At 32.6% G+C, this 18048-nt stretch overlaps 3 protein-coding genes across 3 annotated transcripts; 1 reads left to right on the top strand and 2 right to left on the bottom strand.

Annotated features, from left to right (window-relative positions):
• The first annotated feature begins 248 nt into the window (after positions 1-248).
• Positions 249-4708, top strand: LOC114178459 (mitotic checkpoint protein PRCC-carboxy-term protein). Its single transcript, XM_028064379.2, has 2 exons — positions 249-1331; positions 4398-4708. Exons 1-2 carry the CDS (start codon positions 366-368, stop codon positions 4554-4556), a joined length of 1125 nt encoding a protein of 374 aa, XP_027920180.1. The 5' UTR covers positions 249-365; the 3' UTR covers positions 4557-4708.
• A 1224-nt stretch (positions 4709-5932) lies between these two features.
• Positions 5933-7435, bottom strand: LOC114177312 (Tautomerase/MIF superfamily protein). Its single transcript, XM_028062599.1, has 3 exons — positions 7265-7435; positions 6771-6971; positions 5933-6111 (listed from the first exon to the last, which is right to left on the bottom strand). The coding sequence occupies exons 1-3, from the start codon at positions 7373-7375 to the stop codon at positions 6076-6078; spliced, it is 348 nt and encodes a 115-aa protein (XP_027918400.1). The 5' UTR covers positions 7376-7435; the 3' UTR covers positions 5933-6075.
• An 862-nt stretch (positions 7436-8297) lies between these two features.
• On the bottom strand, positions 8298-13616 carry PEP (RNA-binding KH domain-containing protein). Its single transcript, XM_028065215.2, has 6 exons — positions 13197-13616; positions 12316-12565; positions 11657-11805; positions 11254-11514; positions 9529-9720; positions 8298-8669 (listed from the first exon to the last, which is right to left on the bottom strand). Exons 1-6 carry the CDS (start codon positions 13482-13484, stop codon positions 8490-8492), a joined length of 1320 nt encoding a protein of 439 aa, XP_027921016.1. The 5' UTR covers positions 13485-13616; the 3' UTR covers positions 8298-8489.
• Between the last annotated feature and the right edge of the window lie 4432 nt (positions 13617-18048).

Raw genomic sequence — 18048 nt, 5'->3', positions numbered from 1 at the left:
ATTTTTCTTGATTTAAATTAAAAATAATAATTGTCCTACCACATAAAATTTCTCAAATAAATGATTTTTTGAAGTTGAAAAATTGATTGAGAAACCACTCTAAATAAACATTGTCACAAGCACAATGACATAACAACTAATAAACGTTCTCTCTCAACTAATAGTTGTTTTGGGTGAATATTTAAAATTTATATTCTGAAAATTAAATTTAAAAAATTGAAGCAAAGCTGAAGAGATTTATGTAATATTGCACTGAATATAGAGGTTTGGTTTGGTTAGGGTTTGAGGAAAATAGGTAATAAGGTGGTGTTGTTGTGCTCTCAATTAGCAATTGTAATAATCTTGTTTTCCTTGTCGTTGTTGTAATGGATTCCCTACTAGCAAACTACGCTTCTTCAGATGAAGAAGAAGAACAGCAACAACCAACCCCACCCAAAACGACGACGTCGTTTTCCTCTCTTCCTCAACCTAAATCGTCGCTCTTTCAGTCTCTTCCGCAACCAAAATCGTCGTCTTCTCTTTTTCAATCTCTTCCTCAACCCAAATCGTCGTCTTCGTCTCCCTTTCAATCTCTTCCTCCGCCCAAAAAACCTTCCCTCGCCACTTCCAGCGAAACCGCCAACCCTAAACCTAAACCCCAAATCCCAGAACCACAACCCAAACGCGTCGTGCAATTCAGGCCCCCGATTATCCCTCTCCCAAACCCTACCCAACTCCTCGACGACGACGACGACGACGAAGATGAAGAACGGGAGAGAAGAAAGAAAAAGTCAGCGTCCTCCACGCAAACCTCCTCGGCGAAATCCTTCCTCGCCAGTATTCCGGCGCCAAGGAACTCTGCCACTCTCGGTGTTCAAGCGAGTTCCGGTTCAGGTCGGAGATCCATCATCGAAACTGAATCACCGGCACTGGAAACGGCGTCGAATTCTGGCGGTTCGAGTAGTGTTAGCGTGGATCAAAGTGTAGGGGATTACGAAAATTATGAGAATTACCAATATGCCACTGACCAGTATGCTGGTTATTACAGCAATTATGGTTCGGGTCCCGAGCCTGAGGCTGGGGCTGCTGCTTATGGAACTGAACAGTATGGGAATTATGGTGAGGCCTATGGGGATTATGGGCAGTATGGGAATAATTGGGGCGAAGCTTCAGCAGCACCGGTGACGGAAGCTTCTGGGGTTGGTGACAGTGTGGTGAAGATTCCTGGGAGGAGAGGGAGGCACGAGGTTCCCACGGAAATTATAGAGGTGAAGCAAGATGAGTTGATTAAGAATCGGCCGAGAGAGGATCAGGTGAAGCTAACTGGGATTGCTTTCGGACCAACTTATCAGGTATTCTCATTTCTGAACTTGTGTTTTTACATGTTGAGCAGTTGTTTTAGTTGGCTGTAAGACTAGGTATTCATTTTTTTTTGGCTAGTTATTTAGTGCCTTTTTAGTATATAGTGCATCTGTGACTGCTGGCTGGGGGGTTGAAAGTTGTTGCAAGAAAATGTTTCGAGTGGTTTGTGAGGTAATTTAGCCTGCTTGACGTGAAAATATATCTAGATAGTAGGAGATTCAATAGCCTGCTAGATCACGTGTAGTGTAAAGTACCGATGCTTATATGGGTTCTTGAGGCTGTTATCGGGGTAGTAGAAGGCTTTAAAATCCAGTGTCCCACATTTCGTGAGCAGCAGAGAAAATTCATGACTAATAGGGTTCAAAATAAACAGCAAAGAATAATAGACCTCAGAAATTTTGGTATGTGAAACAATAGTTATATTGCATTTGGCTGGAAGAAACAAAATACTCTGACATCTAAGAAGTTGTTTATAATATCTCAAGAGAGATATTATTCTAAAGCATTGGGAAATTGGATATATTCGATTGTCAATCTCTGTCGAGGAAGTTTTTTTCAAAGTCCCCAGTTAAATTGACAGATGAGTGTACTCTTGGATTTTGTTATGTTGAAAATTAGTGATAAGGTTATTGGGTACAGTTCTTAGAATATGGCTGTTTACCTATTCCGATAGCTTAGGGGACATGGAATGACAGTTCTCTAGTAATTGCATGCAAGAGGCCCTCTCTGTATCTTCTAACACATCCTATGATTAACGACCTGTTAATTCCTCGCTCTAGTTCCCAAACAAATATTGGGTAGAAGGGGGTTTTCATAGATTAACTCATTAACCTTGGGAGATTAATTATTGAGAAAGATTGATGACCAGTTAATTCCTTCTAGTGCAGGTCCTCAGTGAATATAGGTTATTGGAAGATTTTTATAGATAGCCATGGCAGTTTTTTTAATTGAACCCTCGTGGTCATTATTCTCCCAAGAACTTTATGGGAACAGATATGACGTGCATAAATAACTTTGTTATATTGGTTAAATTGTGAACACTACTTTTAAATGTCCCTGCTCAAGTTTTATTGTCAATCTGGACAACAATAAATGCAAAGCAAGTGCATACATTAATGATGATATCTCATCAGTCATGAATATGGCTGAGTCTTTAATATTAATTCACATTACAAGAATATTCACTCACCTTGAGAATACTGCATGTGTGAATGCTGTTCATATGCAGTTCCCAAGTGATAATGGTGTGCGGTTCTTATTTTTGAAATCACTTCTCATTGCAGTTGCTTACCTGAGGATCTATATGTTTTTATATTGTCAAGCATCTTTTGTGTTAGGTGGTTTTAAAGTTAACCATTCATCCTATTAACAATAACTTGGAGGAAGTAGGGTAACTTAAATAAGATTTATTCCGTCTACATAATTAGAATGTTGTCAAGCCCTTGATCGAGTGAGATTGTATAATGTTTGTCCTTGTTGAAGTGAGTCAACGAGACATTATCCTCATTTGTTTTAGTTAGTATGCATATATCAAGAAACTGAATCTTGAACTATAAATGGGCAATATGTTCCGTGGCTTGTATTCTATAAAGTAAAGAGATTAGTTAGATGGTAATTCTGATCATTGTTGCATAATGTCAAATCATTAAAATTCCCGGTACTTAATAGTGATGTATTGTTAGATGCCACTCTATTTGTGAAGTTAAAACGGGACTTTAATATTATTGCCATCTAATGTCAAATAACTGTTATAGCACCAACATAAGGCAATAATGTGGTGTTTTTTGACCCCTCAGCCATCAGCAATTTGTAAAGCGAGGCCAACTATAGTGGCCCCACAGCCATGACAGCACTTGTATTTGGTGGACTTTTGACCGTCCACCATAATTTTCTATCCCTATTGACGATGGTGCACATCTTACTAGGAAATTGCAGGGTCATACATGTAGACTGGGTTGGCATTGTAATTTAAATGTATAAGATGAATTTAGTTTGTAGTTCAATTAGAACTAAAACTACTAATAAGGGTATGTTGGTGTGTACAAACTCTACATAAGCTTGACCTAGATCATATTATGTTATATATTAGCTGCTTTTCTCGCAGGTCACTGAGCCATATTACTTATATGTGTATGAAATATATCTTATCTTCCTTTTATGGAAACAAAGGGAAGCTGGAGGAAAGCTGACCATATTCCATATAAAAGGGTCATGCAAATATAGAACTGTACGATTGTTGTTTGGTGAAATGATGTGAATTTTGACTGTTTGTGCACACATCTGTACATTATAATTTTTTTACATCAGAATGAGTTTTTTAATTTTGAATGCTTGCTTTATAACGATATCTTTCACATAGGGCTGTGCTTTTGTGTCTTTGTCTTATATTTAGTTAAAGGAATTATGACAGATTGCATTGTTTCTATTCTGAATTATTGGAGCTTCATCTTCTGCTGTAACTAACTAAACTAGAAATTATCCTGTAAAATTAAAAGTATTGATTACATTTTAAGTTGAGCCATACTTCATTTAGATCCTGTGTTAGTATAACCATTCATCACATTATAGTTATAACTCTTTGCATCTTGATGTACTGCTTAGCAACGTGGGTTTTTCTACCTCTCTTATTATTGATAAAAAATGAAAAAAAACTAGACATTTTCTGTGTTATTTTTATTATTATTATTATTATTATTATTATTATTATATTTTAAATGTTATGAAGTGCTCTACTTGTTATCGTATATTTTTCTTTATGCAAGATTTGTGAAAGCAAACCAAGAGGTTTTTTTTTTTTTTTTCATTCCATTTGCACCATTTTTACTACTGCTAGGACATAGAAATACTGAGCTGCCAGTAATGGTAACAAATAAAAAGAATAATGTTTATTTTTGCGTAGATAGAATTTAGGATTTTACCCATGTGTCAGTACAGATTCAAATAGTTCAAGAATTAGGAAATCTTGGTCACTGGGCTGTTGGTCTACATTATGCAACTCGTATAATTTACCCATGTTTCCATCAGTTACTTTGTGCTTACCAAATTTATTCTTGTAGCCTGCTTCGACAAAAGGGAAGCCTTCAAAGTTGCACAAGAGGAAGCATCAAATTGGTTCATTGTACTTCGAAATGAAACAAAATGAAATGAAGCTAGCTGAGCGGCGTGCAAAAGGCATGCTTACCAAAGCTGAAACGCAAGCAAAATATGGATGGTGATTTGGGACGATGGTACTCACAACACTAAGCAGTCCATGTGTACATTTGCTCCGTTTTTCGATGCAAATTGTGTATTTCTATCCCTTATAAACAGTAGATTTTATACGGCACACTTTCTTATGTCAAAGGAAAAATCACATTTCTTTCTTTAACTTCCTGTAGAGACCATTTTTAAAAGTGTTATCTGTCATTTGTTCTTTATCCTTGGTTAGCATAAAACAAACCGTATACGTTTAATTAGTCACAAGTTGACTGTAAGATCAAATGTCCTGATAAGAGTAACATAAATACTATATGATCTAGTTTTTTTCAACTTCTCTATAGAATATGATTTTTTCTAATTAACTTTCATGGAATATATTCTGAAACTTGTACTCACTAAAAAGGATTTTCAATTAAGATTTTTTTAGATGATTTTGTTTCTTTCTTGATACAAATGTCCTACTAGACAACATGCTACCTTAAAACCAAAAGCTGCCTTTGTTATAATGACTTCAGATGACTTTATTTGATCATACATATTTGTGTTCGCTAATTCATTAAGCACTGCCCTAATTTTGTTTTAGGTTTCTAGAGAAGTGATTACATCTTCAATTATCTTAAGAGTTTTATTTTAGGTTTGTAATAGTCTTTTACAAGAACGTGGTTTTGGTTATGCAAGACTTGAAAATTTTGTTATAATCTTTGAAAAATATGTATATTTTATTAATGTCGATAAATTTTATCGTCAAGATTTACTTGATTTTTATTCATACAATAATATTCGTAGTTATAATGTTTCTAAAATGCCACCAAATTATCATTGAACATTCTAGAATTGACTGTGAAATGTTTAATTACTTTGCAAGACGATTTTTTCCTTTTTTGGGAAATAAGGAGGGAAAACAACATTTGTAATCTATCTTTGCTTGAGAAAGATAATAAATCTTAATTGGGATAAGAAAAAGTTTGCACGTAATATTAAAGAACTATAAAATAGAAGAAAAAGTGCATGATGATGATTTATGTTTAACTAGCAATTTATTTTAGAGATACTGGTAATGTATTTTTAATTTTTATTTAGCGAAATTCTATGCCTATCCAGTGAAATTATCCCAGTCCACTCTATTAGTGAGACAACAACATACTATTTTACTTGTATAATAGAAAAGGCCAAAAGTGTATTCACTGCAATTTTCTTCTTGACATGCTTAAAGTTGTCAACATTTCCAACAAAGAATGTTTAATGCCGCAAAGCTACACTCACAACATTGGCAATGGAATCCGTTTCGTTAAAAATCGGAATCACCCGTATATGGTTTATGAAGCTCATTAAGATTCAGACCCAACATAAAGATAAATAAATTAAAGGCATGAAACTTTAAAGCATCAACAAGGGAAGAAAGGAAGACGCTTTTTCCCATTCAATAAACTACTGTATTCATGAATACAAACATGCATACAGAATTACAATAATCCAAATGAAGATGATTTTTTCCCCGTGAAACTCCACAAATCTATGCCTAGAAAGAAAGTTACATCAAAAGGTTGAGCCATTGAACCCAAAGAATGAGCGCTGCATCAGAAAAGGAATATAATGAGGAGAGAAAGTAATGAACATAAAAGTTGAGATTATGTAGACATTCATAGTATCCACGGGAAGCTATTGCTTGACTCGCCCACCTTGATAATGTTCATAAAAGTACTTCAGCAAATTCAAAACAACAAAAAAATAAAATAGAAATAACTTCTTTACGAGACAAGACAATAAAAGAAATAGAAGAACATATTAGGACATGATAAAGTTAGCAAAGATATTTTTTTTTTGTCGTAGCACACATTTTCTATGACTGATAAAAAACATATTTACTCTTACTACAGACAAAATATGACTAAACAACATCCGATATCAATTTGTACTTAAACAACTTGTGTTATTAGCAACGCGTTCCCTGAAAAACAGCATTAATTCAATCCCATGTTTTGCTTCCTCAAACAAAATCCTAAGAATCATAATAGAATTGCATGGATACAAAACAACCCCCTATGTTTAAAGAACCAAAAGAGGTTCAATATGGCAAAGAATTAGAGTAGATAGATGACAAAATCACTTATCACTTCACCCCACATACAAATATTTCAAAAGACCAGACAATACCAAACAGTGGTAACCATTATCAGTTAGCAGTATTCTCAGAATCACATATGTCAACATCGAACAAAGCAGCAATTTACCTGAACATCATAAAACTTGATATAAAATCGTGAACTGTCAATATAAAGCTTAGTTTGAAGAATTTCTGCAATGGTAGAACTCAATTTTCCATTTACACTAGGACCAAGGCCCCCAATTGAGATCAATTCTCCATAAGCAGCTGGCTCTTCAGTTCCAGCAAATTCAATGGGCACTCCCCCATTCAACAAAATCATCACATACTGAAATACAATCCCACATACAAAAAAAGATACAAAGCCATGTCAAATGACACTAAGCATAAAGTAGCAAAACAATTATTCAACTGTGGAACATCAAATTACCGAAAAAACTAAACAGGAAAGAGTCATATCAGACAACAGTCTTCAAGGTAAATAGTATCTTAACAAACTTCATGGCATGAGTTAGGTAAACTTTTGATATTTTTATACAGTAATTTTATCAAACAAGTGGTGAACATTGTTGAAAAGAGAGTGAGTAAAAGGGGAGAATAGAGGATAGAAGTGGACTTAACGGATTCCGGTTTTCCGATGATCTTTGCAACAGCTTTTGTGGCATCTCTGAGAATGTCAGAAGCAACTACGGTGTCAACAGGCACATTTGTGAAGAGATTTAAAGTGGGCATTGCTGCAACGAGCACCAGTGACTGGCTTTGGGATAACTTATCTGAACATCATTTCTTCACTCGACTCTATTATATATATATATATATATATATATATATATATATATATATATATATATATATATATATATATATATATATATATATATATATATATATATATATATATATATATATATATATCAGTTTAATAGATATGTAAATCAATCATCAACTAATTTGAACTAGGTTAAATATATAGTTATTCATTAATATATGTTTAATTAAAAAATCTCTCGTTCTTTTTTTTTTTTTCCTAATATACTTTTGTTTTCTATATCCTAGTAATATGTGGTGTTGTGTTTTATAATTTTACTTATTATAAAAATATATGTTTGGTTCCTTTAGAATTGAATATTATTATTTCAACTTTCAAATATAATAACCAGCATTAAATGCTTAAGAATGAGTCATGATTCCAATTAATACTCAATAGTGTCTATAATATAACATTGATCTCACCTAATATAATTTTAAGTTGGGTACACAAATAAAAAAAATGTTGAGGCATTTTATTACTAAAACAAATTTAAAAATTTGAAATTTCTTACATCTATAGTGTTTTATTTCATTAAACTGAGAATATTTAATAAACAAGCGCATTAGTAAAAACTTTTTGATACTGTATGAAACTTAAAGTTTTAATATATAAAATCGAAAATATTGAATTTTTAACTAAATATTTTTTATTTTCAAGTGTTTATAGTGACTGTAAAAAATACTTTATAATTTCAAAAACAAGGTTCCACTGGGAACTTGATCGGAACCATTAGATTTGTCCAATGATAGAGTGGAAAATTCAGGAGAGGATCCGGTTGGACAGTAACAGCTATAGTAGAATCCATAGCCGGTTAAACACGTCTACAACTAAACCAATGATAGGTGGAGGTAAGAATAGTTAGCATTCAAAGGATAAAATAAAATATAGATCCCATAATTATACTTTAATTCAATGCACATTTACACTACAAAACTAAACATCTTCCTCCTGAAAATGGTTAATATTTCATTACATTTTCTATAGCACTGCTCAACTCTCGGCCACATTAATCAGGCCCGATTACAAGAGTTTGGGTCAAAGTCTGAAAGTACTATAGCCTCCAAGACCAGAAGATCCATAACCGCTGTAGGGTTGAGACGACAAGGAAGATGACGAATAAGAGGAACTGCCCAGCTGAGGGTAAGAAGACCTCAGACCTGTATCTAACCTGCTGTAATTACTACCCACAGGTTCTTTGTGATTACTTATAACTTCCTGTAACACAGCACATTTCTATTAGTATAACCACACAAACTAGTCTACACCCATTCCAAAAAAATCACAAATCAGTCTGAAAATTGAATGAATGAAACATGCAGCAGAAGACCAGAAATGAATTATGGTTGTAATCATGCCAACTCTTTATTCCACAATTACTAAAACAGTCCTAAAGTAATACATAGATATGAATTTATAAAAAATCAAGAATAAAGTTGAAGTTGTCACATCTTATGTACAATCCCATCACCTAAAAACGGATTGATTTGTTCATGTCTAGTAAGGGAAAGCCTAACTGATACACATCCAATCGCAATCATATGTACCTTAAAGAAAATCATGCAATGGTCATATGTTTTGACTTGCGACTATTTGATAGGTTCAGATTCTACCCACTTAATGTCCTATATTAGTTTGTAGATGTATTTATAAAATAGAAAACTGACACTTATTTTTCCTCCTTCCACCCCTACCAACATTTAATGAACAAGAATACCAAACTAAGCAAACCATCTTCATTTTTTTCATGTCCTACTTCCCCTCTTAATAAAAATAGATTAATCATTTTGTCTCATTTCTCATAGTTTCTTTTTACTGTTCTTCGATTATCAATCAAGTGATCTAATTGTAAGTAGAATAAATGTTTCAGACAACATGAGGAACGGATATCAACCAAGCATTCTAACTAGTGAAGATTTAATGCCGACAAAAAGCGACTATACAATGAATATGTTAAGAGCAATCCTCTATATACATCTACACTTAAAGAAATTGTACCCTATCAAAAACACATAAACCCATTGCATATATGTCATACAACAGTAAAAGGACCACAAAAGCACGACTTCCATAATACCTGAATCAACTGTTGTGCTGTCTGAACCTGAGATGAGGTGCCTTTTATTTCCACAATGATTTCATCAGGCACCCGGCTCTCCTGCACGGTCAATATAGCTCCACTGGTGCGGCGAATGTAATCAATATTAGTTCCTTGTATACCAATAATGTCTTCTGCATAGGACAGTGGTATTTGCATTGTTTGTATTACCTAATAAGTGGAAACAGTAAATGAAGATGGCAGTTACCATCACCGTCGAACACTAAAATAAAATAAAAAATACAAAGATGAATGATGTATATAAGCAAATATGTAGAAGTGGAAAAGAAAGGCCATTGGTTCACAGTAAGGTGACAAAAATCATACAGTAGGAGTCACTTTAAAAGCTTGTCCCTTAGCCAGATCATCATGAAAATAATAGGTACAAAAGTAACGTATAACAAATTAGAAATTAATGTACCTTGATTTAAAATTTGGATAACACGAATCAAAATGTATAAAAGCTCTGATATATAAAACTAGTAATCAAAATGTACCTTATTTTTTGGCTAAATTACCTATATGGTTCCTCTGTTTATTTGATTCAATTTAGTCTCTATTTAATAAAAAGGTTATTAAGTCTCTTAAATCAACAAAAGGCAGCAATTTGTGGCCCTTTCGTTTGATTGGGATCAACAATGTTAGTTTTGTGATTATTAGTAGTATTCATATGAATATGGGTGGTTAAAACTGTCATTATATTTGCTATTATTTAACCATTTGAAAAAACAAATATAATTACGAAAAACAATATTATTTCACTGATACTTCTTCCTCTTCCATCTCAACGACCCCACACATGAAACTCATCATCTCACAGTTTGATAGAAATCAGCACAGAACAAGAATGAAGGGGAAGAGAGCATTGAGTGGGTTTCGGGGTTTGGTTGTAAATGCGGGGTAGGGGAAAAGATATGTGGTCATTTTGCCTGCCCCCTGTTTGAGTATATTACTCTATATAAGCTTAGGGTCACACGGATGTCAACTGACAGCTGCCTCTCTGTTTATAAAGATGATTACACAGCTGTCAACTGCCTTTCTGTTGTTTGTTAGGATGGTTACATAGATGTCAATTGACAGCTGAAGTTCTGTTATAAGTTTGTCATATTGAACCTTGGAGTGCTAGATAGTTAGTTAGAATAAGCCATGTATATAAGTATCTTTTTGTAAAAGAAATTTCTAACAACTCTCTCATGAATGAATTCAAATTGTATCTCCTTTAATTCTATTGTATCACTTTAATAACCTCCCATCATCATTGTGTTGCGATTTGCAAACCATGAATTGAAAGTTGCAGATAGAATAGAAGGGTTTCAAACAAAAAAAATCTGTTTTTTAAGTTTTACTTTTAAGCTATATTTGATGTATTTGATGTTTTATTTTTAATATAATAATAATGTTTTGCATTTAAAAAACCACCATTAATTGTAAGAAAAACTGTCATAAATTACAAGATTAAAAAACCACCATTAATTCAACAGACGGTCTATGGAATGGCAATTTTTTAAATTATGGAACTCAATTGAACCTTCTAGTAAATGAGACTGAAATAAATCAAATAAATACAGGGACTAAGTCATTTAGCCTTATTTATTTTAGACAGATGGAAAAAAGAAAAACAACAACAATGGTATTGACAGGTTTCAAAGGAAACTTCCCTATCAAATAGAACATTGATATTTGTGGATGCTTGAAATTACTAACCGTGGTAACAATAGGAGGAGCACTGGTACGACCGAGTGCTGAAGAACGAAGACTAGAAAGGGAAGAATCTTGACCATATACTGACATTGTGGAGGGAGGGAGCAACGAATCCAAATGGCTTTCACGGTCAGCAAACAGAGAATCCCTTTTTGATGAAAGCGGAATGTCATTTGCAATGCTAGGCTGTGAAGCACTATGCAGTGATTGTTTGTCAACCCAAGTTGAATCTACTTGCCGCTCTTGGGAGATTGTTGCATTGTACTTGAACAAAATAAACACACATCTTAGTTTAAATACAAGACATTCATCATGGGAACTAAATAAAATAGCAGTAAAAGCAAATGATATACACTGGTATTGATAGTTTCAGAATAATTTAAAAAATTGAAAATATAAAACTTACACTTTTCTCAAATAAGGGAAGAACACTGGGGTCAACCAAAAACTTCCTCAGGTGCCCAACTACTGCTTCCAGAGCCTTAAGGACCTTCATGGCTTCTCCCTGCAACTCAACAATCCTCTCATCCGCAGCAGCATAAAAGGGAACCTCATCTATCAGGAAAATTATTTGGTTTCAAAATCACTTCCAGCGTTGAACAAAAAAATACATTGAAAGAAAACCAATAAAAAGATCTTTCTCGTTAGGAGCACAAATGTTAAAATTGACAACAATGGCAACTGGAAAAGGCTCCACTAAAGTGAGACAGCCTTTAAATTAAGCAAGGACAAACGGATTCTTGAATTTCAGTGGCCTCAGACCAGAGTGAAGTTTGAATAAAGGTTATGAATACATATTTAGTTCATTTAGATTCTAGCCACTATCTAAATGGTAAAACACTAAAAGATAAAACCACCTCATTTCAAGAATCATCCATAGAAGCTAGGTAAACCAAATGTCATGTCAGTAATTAAATATATGATTCAGCACACTTTCTACTACATCAGTCAATATAAGGAAGGATAAGACAAATAAAAGGATGCTATCAAGTTGGGGAGAACTAAAAGGATGCTATCAAGTCGGGGAGAAAATACATTATCGGATAACAGGGACAGCAGGCACACCTCCAGATAGTACTCTAACAGATGCACTGGTATTTTCTTGTATAGATTTAATTAATGAACCCTGCTTTCCAATCAAATTGATAGCCTGTGTTGAGGCCACCAATAAACGAACAGAACAAAACGCAAGCCCTGCGGCTTTATTCTCGCCATCAATTTCAGACAACCCGGAGATACGTTTAAAAATCCTTATGACAGCATCCATTGCAGGAGAAAGTGGTGTCTCTGGCTCTTCCTTCCCTGATATGAGTACCTAAAGACAAAATTCAAACCATATAACGACAATACAGAACTAGATACACAAATAAAAAACTCAACATTGTTATAATTTGCATTTGAAAATTTATCCCGAACTGAACAGACACGGTTGCTTCATTTATACTTCAAATAAAAAAACATTGGAACCTAAGCAACATGACAATAGTACATACGGACATACCCGAAACCCAGACATATTTTCCGGGGGATTACTAACCGTGGGTTGTAAGAGATTCAAACTCTAACACTACAGGTGAAGTTACAACCATTGATACTAATACTATCATATGTCTCCCGTTAGCAATTACAAATTCAACAGAGAAACCACCCCACAAATACTATAAAACACTCCTAGTAATTATACCTGGATTGAAAAAACATCACAAAATTAATGAAACTAGAATAAAAATGTAAATTGGAAACTAAGGGAAATAACGCAACGAGCTGAAAGAAACACACCAGCACAGAGAATCCAACTTGTAGTAACTTCCAGGCAGTGAAAATAAAAATCCATACTAGTACTGTACAAGCAGTACTCAAATATAAATGAGAAATGACGGAACCCAAGAAAACCTAGCAAATAATATAAATGAAGAATCCCTAGAAATGAAATAGGAAACACTCACGATTCGATCGGGAGTGCCAACCGCGCCGTCGAGGACTCGTATGCGAGCTTTCGTTTCCTCGCAGGTCTTCTTGATGAGCTCCCCCTTGCGGCCAATGATGCTTCCGACTTTGAGGACCGGCACGATGAGGCGGAACACGCAGAGGCCGGGCCATCCCGGCCACCGCTTCTCAGCCGCAACCTCAGGAGTGGGATCGTCGGCGGCGGTGGAGGGAGGTTCGGCGGGGTCAGGATTTTCAGATAGCAAGGGATTGGTTGTGCCGTTTTGGATTGGGTCGAGAGTGGCCATTGAAGAAGAAAGATGGAAGTTAGGGTTTATGGGGTTGGTTCGATGTGTTCAGGTTTATTCTTGTGTTTACGGAAGCTCTCAATTTGTGAACACTACTACTTGCTAACTACCTACCACCTCAAGTTAATTCTTCGCTATTCCCTCTATAAACCGCCATTCCTCACGTGCTCCTGTCATTCCTCACGTGATTTCTTTCTTTGTAAAGTTGCTATCGACATAGGACATAGGCCTGAGCCAGCCCAAGAGTAAACACAGGATCAAAATATAACAACGTGTGCTGTGTGCTTAATCGAATTTTTAGCCTATGATGTTTTTTTTTTTTACTACTTTAGTTTTTGTTTCATTTTAGATTTTGTACTTTTGTGGTTAACTCTGATAGTGATGACTTCATGTAAATGTTATGATATTATTACATAAGCATGATGCCTATGACATAATACATCCATTCAATTGTCATTATTAAAAATACATCGTGAAAATGAAAATTTCAGTTACTATTTAAATTTTGAATCCAAATCATCCATTTTACAATGAAGTATTTTAAATTCTTATAGAGATCAATTAGTCTTTTAATTTCCCTGATCCAAACACTTGCATAGAGCTACAAGCAAAATGTGCTTAACATAAACCATTTATGTCTTTAAAATAAAATAAACTAAATCAATCCGATAAAATTAAAATCAGTTGAGAAAATTGTGTGAAAAAAACAAACTAAACAGAAAAAAAAAAGTGTTTGCGATTAAAAAAATCCATAATCAAATTAATCGTTTAATTGTGAAGAGTCATGGGTAATGTGGGTTGAACTTTTGTTGTTGCATGCTTTTTTTCTGCACCTTCAAAGACTTCTTTTGCACCTCTAAATTTTTTTTAAATTTCTACTTTATTCCTGAATTAAAAGTCACTACATTTTATTATATCTCTAACTTCACCCCTAATTTTATCTCCTCCGGATGTCAACATATGGTTTAATTTTTTTATTTAAATACATAAGAAATGTTTGGAGATGCAGGGAAGAAACCCCTTTATTCTTTGAGTTATATTTCCAATAGATTTAATTATCTCCTAAATTCAAGAATGCGTAGATAGTTTTAGCCCAATCCAAAATCAATCTCAAGGCCCAATTGGAGAAAAAGGACTACTGGAATAGCTTCTACTTTATGCACCTCCTTTTTTCTTTCTACACCCTCAGAAGTTTTAATATCCCATTTTATCCTATATTATTAAATATAAAATCCTCACTCAATGTATTATTATGGGAGGTAAAAGATCGACGTGATATGAGAAGTGAAAGATTGAAGTTAAAAAAGAATAACCATGGATTAGAATTTTTTTTTTTTGTAACAAACGGAATTTTAAGAAAATTATTTCTGAAGTGTGTAATGAATAATTTTCCAAAATTTAAATTCTCGAACAACAATGATGGGATGTAATGTAAATAGAAAAAATAAAAGTTATTATATACGATTAAAGTTTCGTATTAAATAAAAGGCCTAATACTTAATTTAGTCCTCTAATTTTATTCGGATTTTTAAAAAGATCTCTAATTTTTTCACTTGTTCAATTAAGTCTTCCAAATTTTTAAAAATGTTCAATTTAGTCATTTATGTTAAATTGACATTAACACGGTCTCTCTGTATAGTGTTTGTTTTCAATTGTGTCCCCTTATTTATAATTTTATCCAACTTGGTCCTCTTTTTTCTTAAAATGAAACATTTTGGTCCTTCTTCTCAATTTTGAGAACAACTTAGTAATTAAACTTAATTACAACTTATATATATATTTATATATGTTAAATTTTTTTAAAAAAAATTATATATCAAATCACTCCATCTAAATATTCAAATTATTTTATTTTAACATTTTTACATAAAAATAATCCCTATTTAAACTTATAATATTTTTTAAATATTAAAAATGTAAATATAAAGTGACACTTATAAGATTAAAAATATTTGTCACGTTGAACATTTAAAAATTACAAGTATCATTTTACATTTACATTTTTAATATTTTTAAAAAAAATTATAAGTTTAAATTGGGATTTTTTATGTAAAATGTAAAAAAGAAAATGAATATTTAGGTGGAAAATTTGATATATAAATGTTTAAAAAATATTTTAACACATTTATATAAGTTGTAATTAAGTTTAATTACTAATTTGGTCTCAAATTGGAGAATGATTAAATTGCTTCATTAAAAAAAAACAAGTTGGATCACGATTATAAATAAGGGAACTAAATTGAAAACAAACATCGTCATGTGACAATAACATGACACGTGGTACTGTATGAACACGACGTTAACCTTAATTTAACGAAAATGACTAAATTGAACATTTTTAAGAAATTAGAGGACTATATTAAATAAATTAAAAAATAGAAGTCTTTTTAAAAATTCAAATAAAATTAGAGGACCAAATTAGGTGTTAAGCGTAAAAAAATATTCTCCCTTATTTTCTGGTTAAGGGTGTCAATGAAATTTTTATTTTCATGACATTTGATATAATAAATTTAAATTAAACAAATTATCATGGGTCACTAAGTGTTGGGCTTATATGTTTGTCATATGGGTTATAAGTATAGATGTCAACGGTGTGGGTAGGATACGGGTAGTAGCTCCCCCGTACCCTACCTGCTGGATAAATATTTGTCTCGTACCTGTACCCTACCTGTTGGATAAATATTTGTCCCATACCTGTACCCATATCCGTCGGATATCCATTATGCGGATACCCGTCTATTTTTTTCATATCCGCAAGTATCCACGGGTACCTGCGGATATTTAAAAAATAAATATTTAATCATAAATTTAAATAAAATAAAATAAATCATTATCATAAATTTTAAATAAAGTTCAAACAAACTCAAGTCCATATAAGTTCAAATAATTATAAAAAAAAATATAAAATGACATTCAACACAATGGAAATTCTTTAATTAGTGTTTTTATCAACAATCTCACTTTCTTCGATTGATTCCTGAAAAATAATCAAATAATAAACCCCAACTGTCATGTGCCAAGTATTCTTATTTTAATTCCATCATTTGACAACAAGCTTACCATAGACGTCACTATCTATATAGGGTTTGATGTATATGCCCAATTTCAAAGAAGGAAAAGAGAAGAATGTCAAGAGGTGTACTTAGAAGAAGACAACGTACTAATACTTGAAACTGAAAGAAAGAAGACAAAAGAAGATAAGATGTGTAGCTTAGAAAATATCAGATTAGAATGTTTTTTACTAATATATATATATATATATATATATATATGTATATATATATATATATATATATATATATATATACATATATATATATATATACATATATATATAAGGGTATTTTTGTGAATTAAAGTTTAGCGGGTACGGGTATCCACGGGTACGGATACTATGATACCGTACCCACCCTATTAATATGCGGGTATCAAAAATACTCGTACTCGCGGGTAACGGGTATCCATTTTTAACATCCGTTTTCTACCCATTGCGGGTTTTATCCGCAGATATCCATGGGTATGGATATTTTTGACATCCCTAGTCATAGGTAATGGGGTTATGAGCCTTAATCTTATATGGGATGGTTCCTGATTCACTTGGGTGACTCCTTTCACCCATATATGGTGATTTTTTTTTATTATGGTTATGCGTTGAGTCACTCCGAACCATCAGGTCTGGTACCACTGTTGGGTTTATATATTTATCATATGGGTTATAATCATTGAATGATTACAGTCATATATTGGTTTTACACATATAACACATTTAATAATACTTTTATTTCAAAATCTTAAGACAATGAAATTATAGACTTTTAATCTTATATAATGTTTGCAAATTATTCTAAATTAGTTAAAGATCCTGATTTTTAAGGTCTAAGTGTATATTGCGTCAAATATTTAAACAATTTCTTTTACTTTTTTTATGTTAATTTTATCTTTCTAATAGAATTATCTATTGTATAACACTCGTGTTCTACAAAAAGAAACACAAACTATTGTATATCAATAGTTGTTATTTTAAATAATCAGGTTTCAAATAATGCTAATAATATTACCAAACTTTGTAAAAAAAAATAAATGATATAGAAAGAAAAAAAAATAGTTAAACTTTCATTTCTTCATTTGAACCTGTGTTGAATGAATGAAAAAAAATAGTTTGGAGTGAATGAAAATTTTATAGTTTTTCGTTCGTAAAAGAATATTTTCTTTAATAAAATGACAAAAATACATGTCTGAAAGCTTAATATCTCAAACAACACGATAAATTATTGGAATAACTTACACAATACTATATTAAAAAAAAGTAAACTATAATTCCAACTCAACATTAACAAATGAATGTAATAAAATAAATTTTATATCTATTTATATATTATAATTCAATATTTCTAATAAATATAAACTCTTTCGAGCTTGTACGAAACTCTTATTTTTATCAATGATATTAAGATGTCTACAAAATGTGAAAATAGACACTAAAATATAATTGCTTACAATAACGAAGATTAGAAGTATATATTTGTAATAACGTGAATCAAAACAAGTTCTAACTTAAACCTTA

Source organism: Vigna unguiculata, chromosome 3, assembly GCF_037176805.1.
Source record: "Vigna unguiculata cultivar grain cowpea cultivar isolate G323 ecotype 2 chromosome 3, ASM3717680v1, whole genome shotgun sequence".
NCBI classification, from domain to species: domain Eukaryota; kingdom Viridiplantae; phylum Streptophyta; class Magnoliopsida; order Fabales; family Fabaceae; genus Vigna; species Vigna unguiculata.
Note: the sequence above shows the minus strand (reverse complement) of the source record. Positions and strands in the feature narration are given on the sequence as shown.

What these genes read in the sequence shown, in the direction of transcription:
- LOC114178459 (XM_028064379.2), top strand. Translation starts at nt 366, where the DNA reads ATGGATTCCCTACTAGCAAACTACGCTTCTTCAGATGAAGAAGAAGAA. An exon ending in CTTTCGGACCAACTTATCAG is followed by an intron (nt 1,332 to 4,397) that starts GTATTCTCATTT and finishes TTATTCTTGTAG; the next exon opens with CCTGCTTCGACAAAAGGGAA.
- LOC114177312 (XM_028062599.1), bottom strand. Translation starts at nt 7,375, where the DNA reads ATGCCCACTTTAAATCTCTTCACAAATGTGCCTGTTGACACCGTAGTT. An exon ending in TCATCGGAAAACCGGAATCC is followed by an intron (nt 6,972 to 7,264) that starts GTTAAGTCCACT and finishes ATTGTATTTCAG; the next exon opens with TATGTGATGATTTTGTTGAA. An exon ending in TCAAGTTTTATGATGTTCAG is followed by an intron (nt 6,112 to 6,770) that starts GTAAATTGCTGC and finishes TTTCTGATGCAG; the next exon opens with CGCTCATTCTTTGGGTTCAA.
- PEP (XM_028065215.2), bottom strand. Translation starts at nt 13,484, where the DNA reads ATGGCCACTCTCGACCCAATCCAAAACGGCACAACCAATCCCTTGCTA. An exon ending in CTCCTCCTATTGTTACCACG is followed by an intron (nt 9,721 to 11,253) that starts GTTAGTAATTTC and finishes TCCACTTATTAG; the next exon opens with GTAATACAAACAATGCAAAT. An exon ending in CAGCACAACAGTTGATTCAG is followed by an intron (nt 8,670 to 9,528) that starts GTATTATGGAAG and finishes GCTGTGTTACAG; the next exon opens with GAAGTTATAAGTAATCACAA.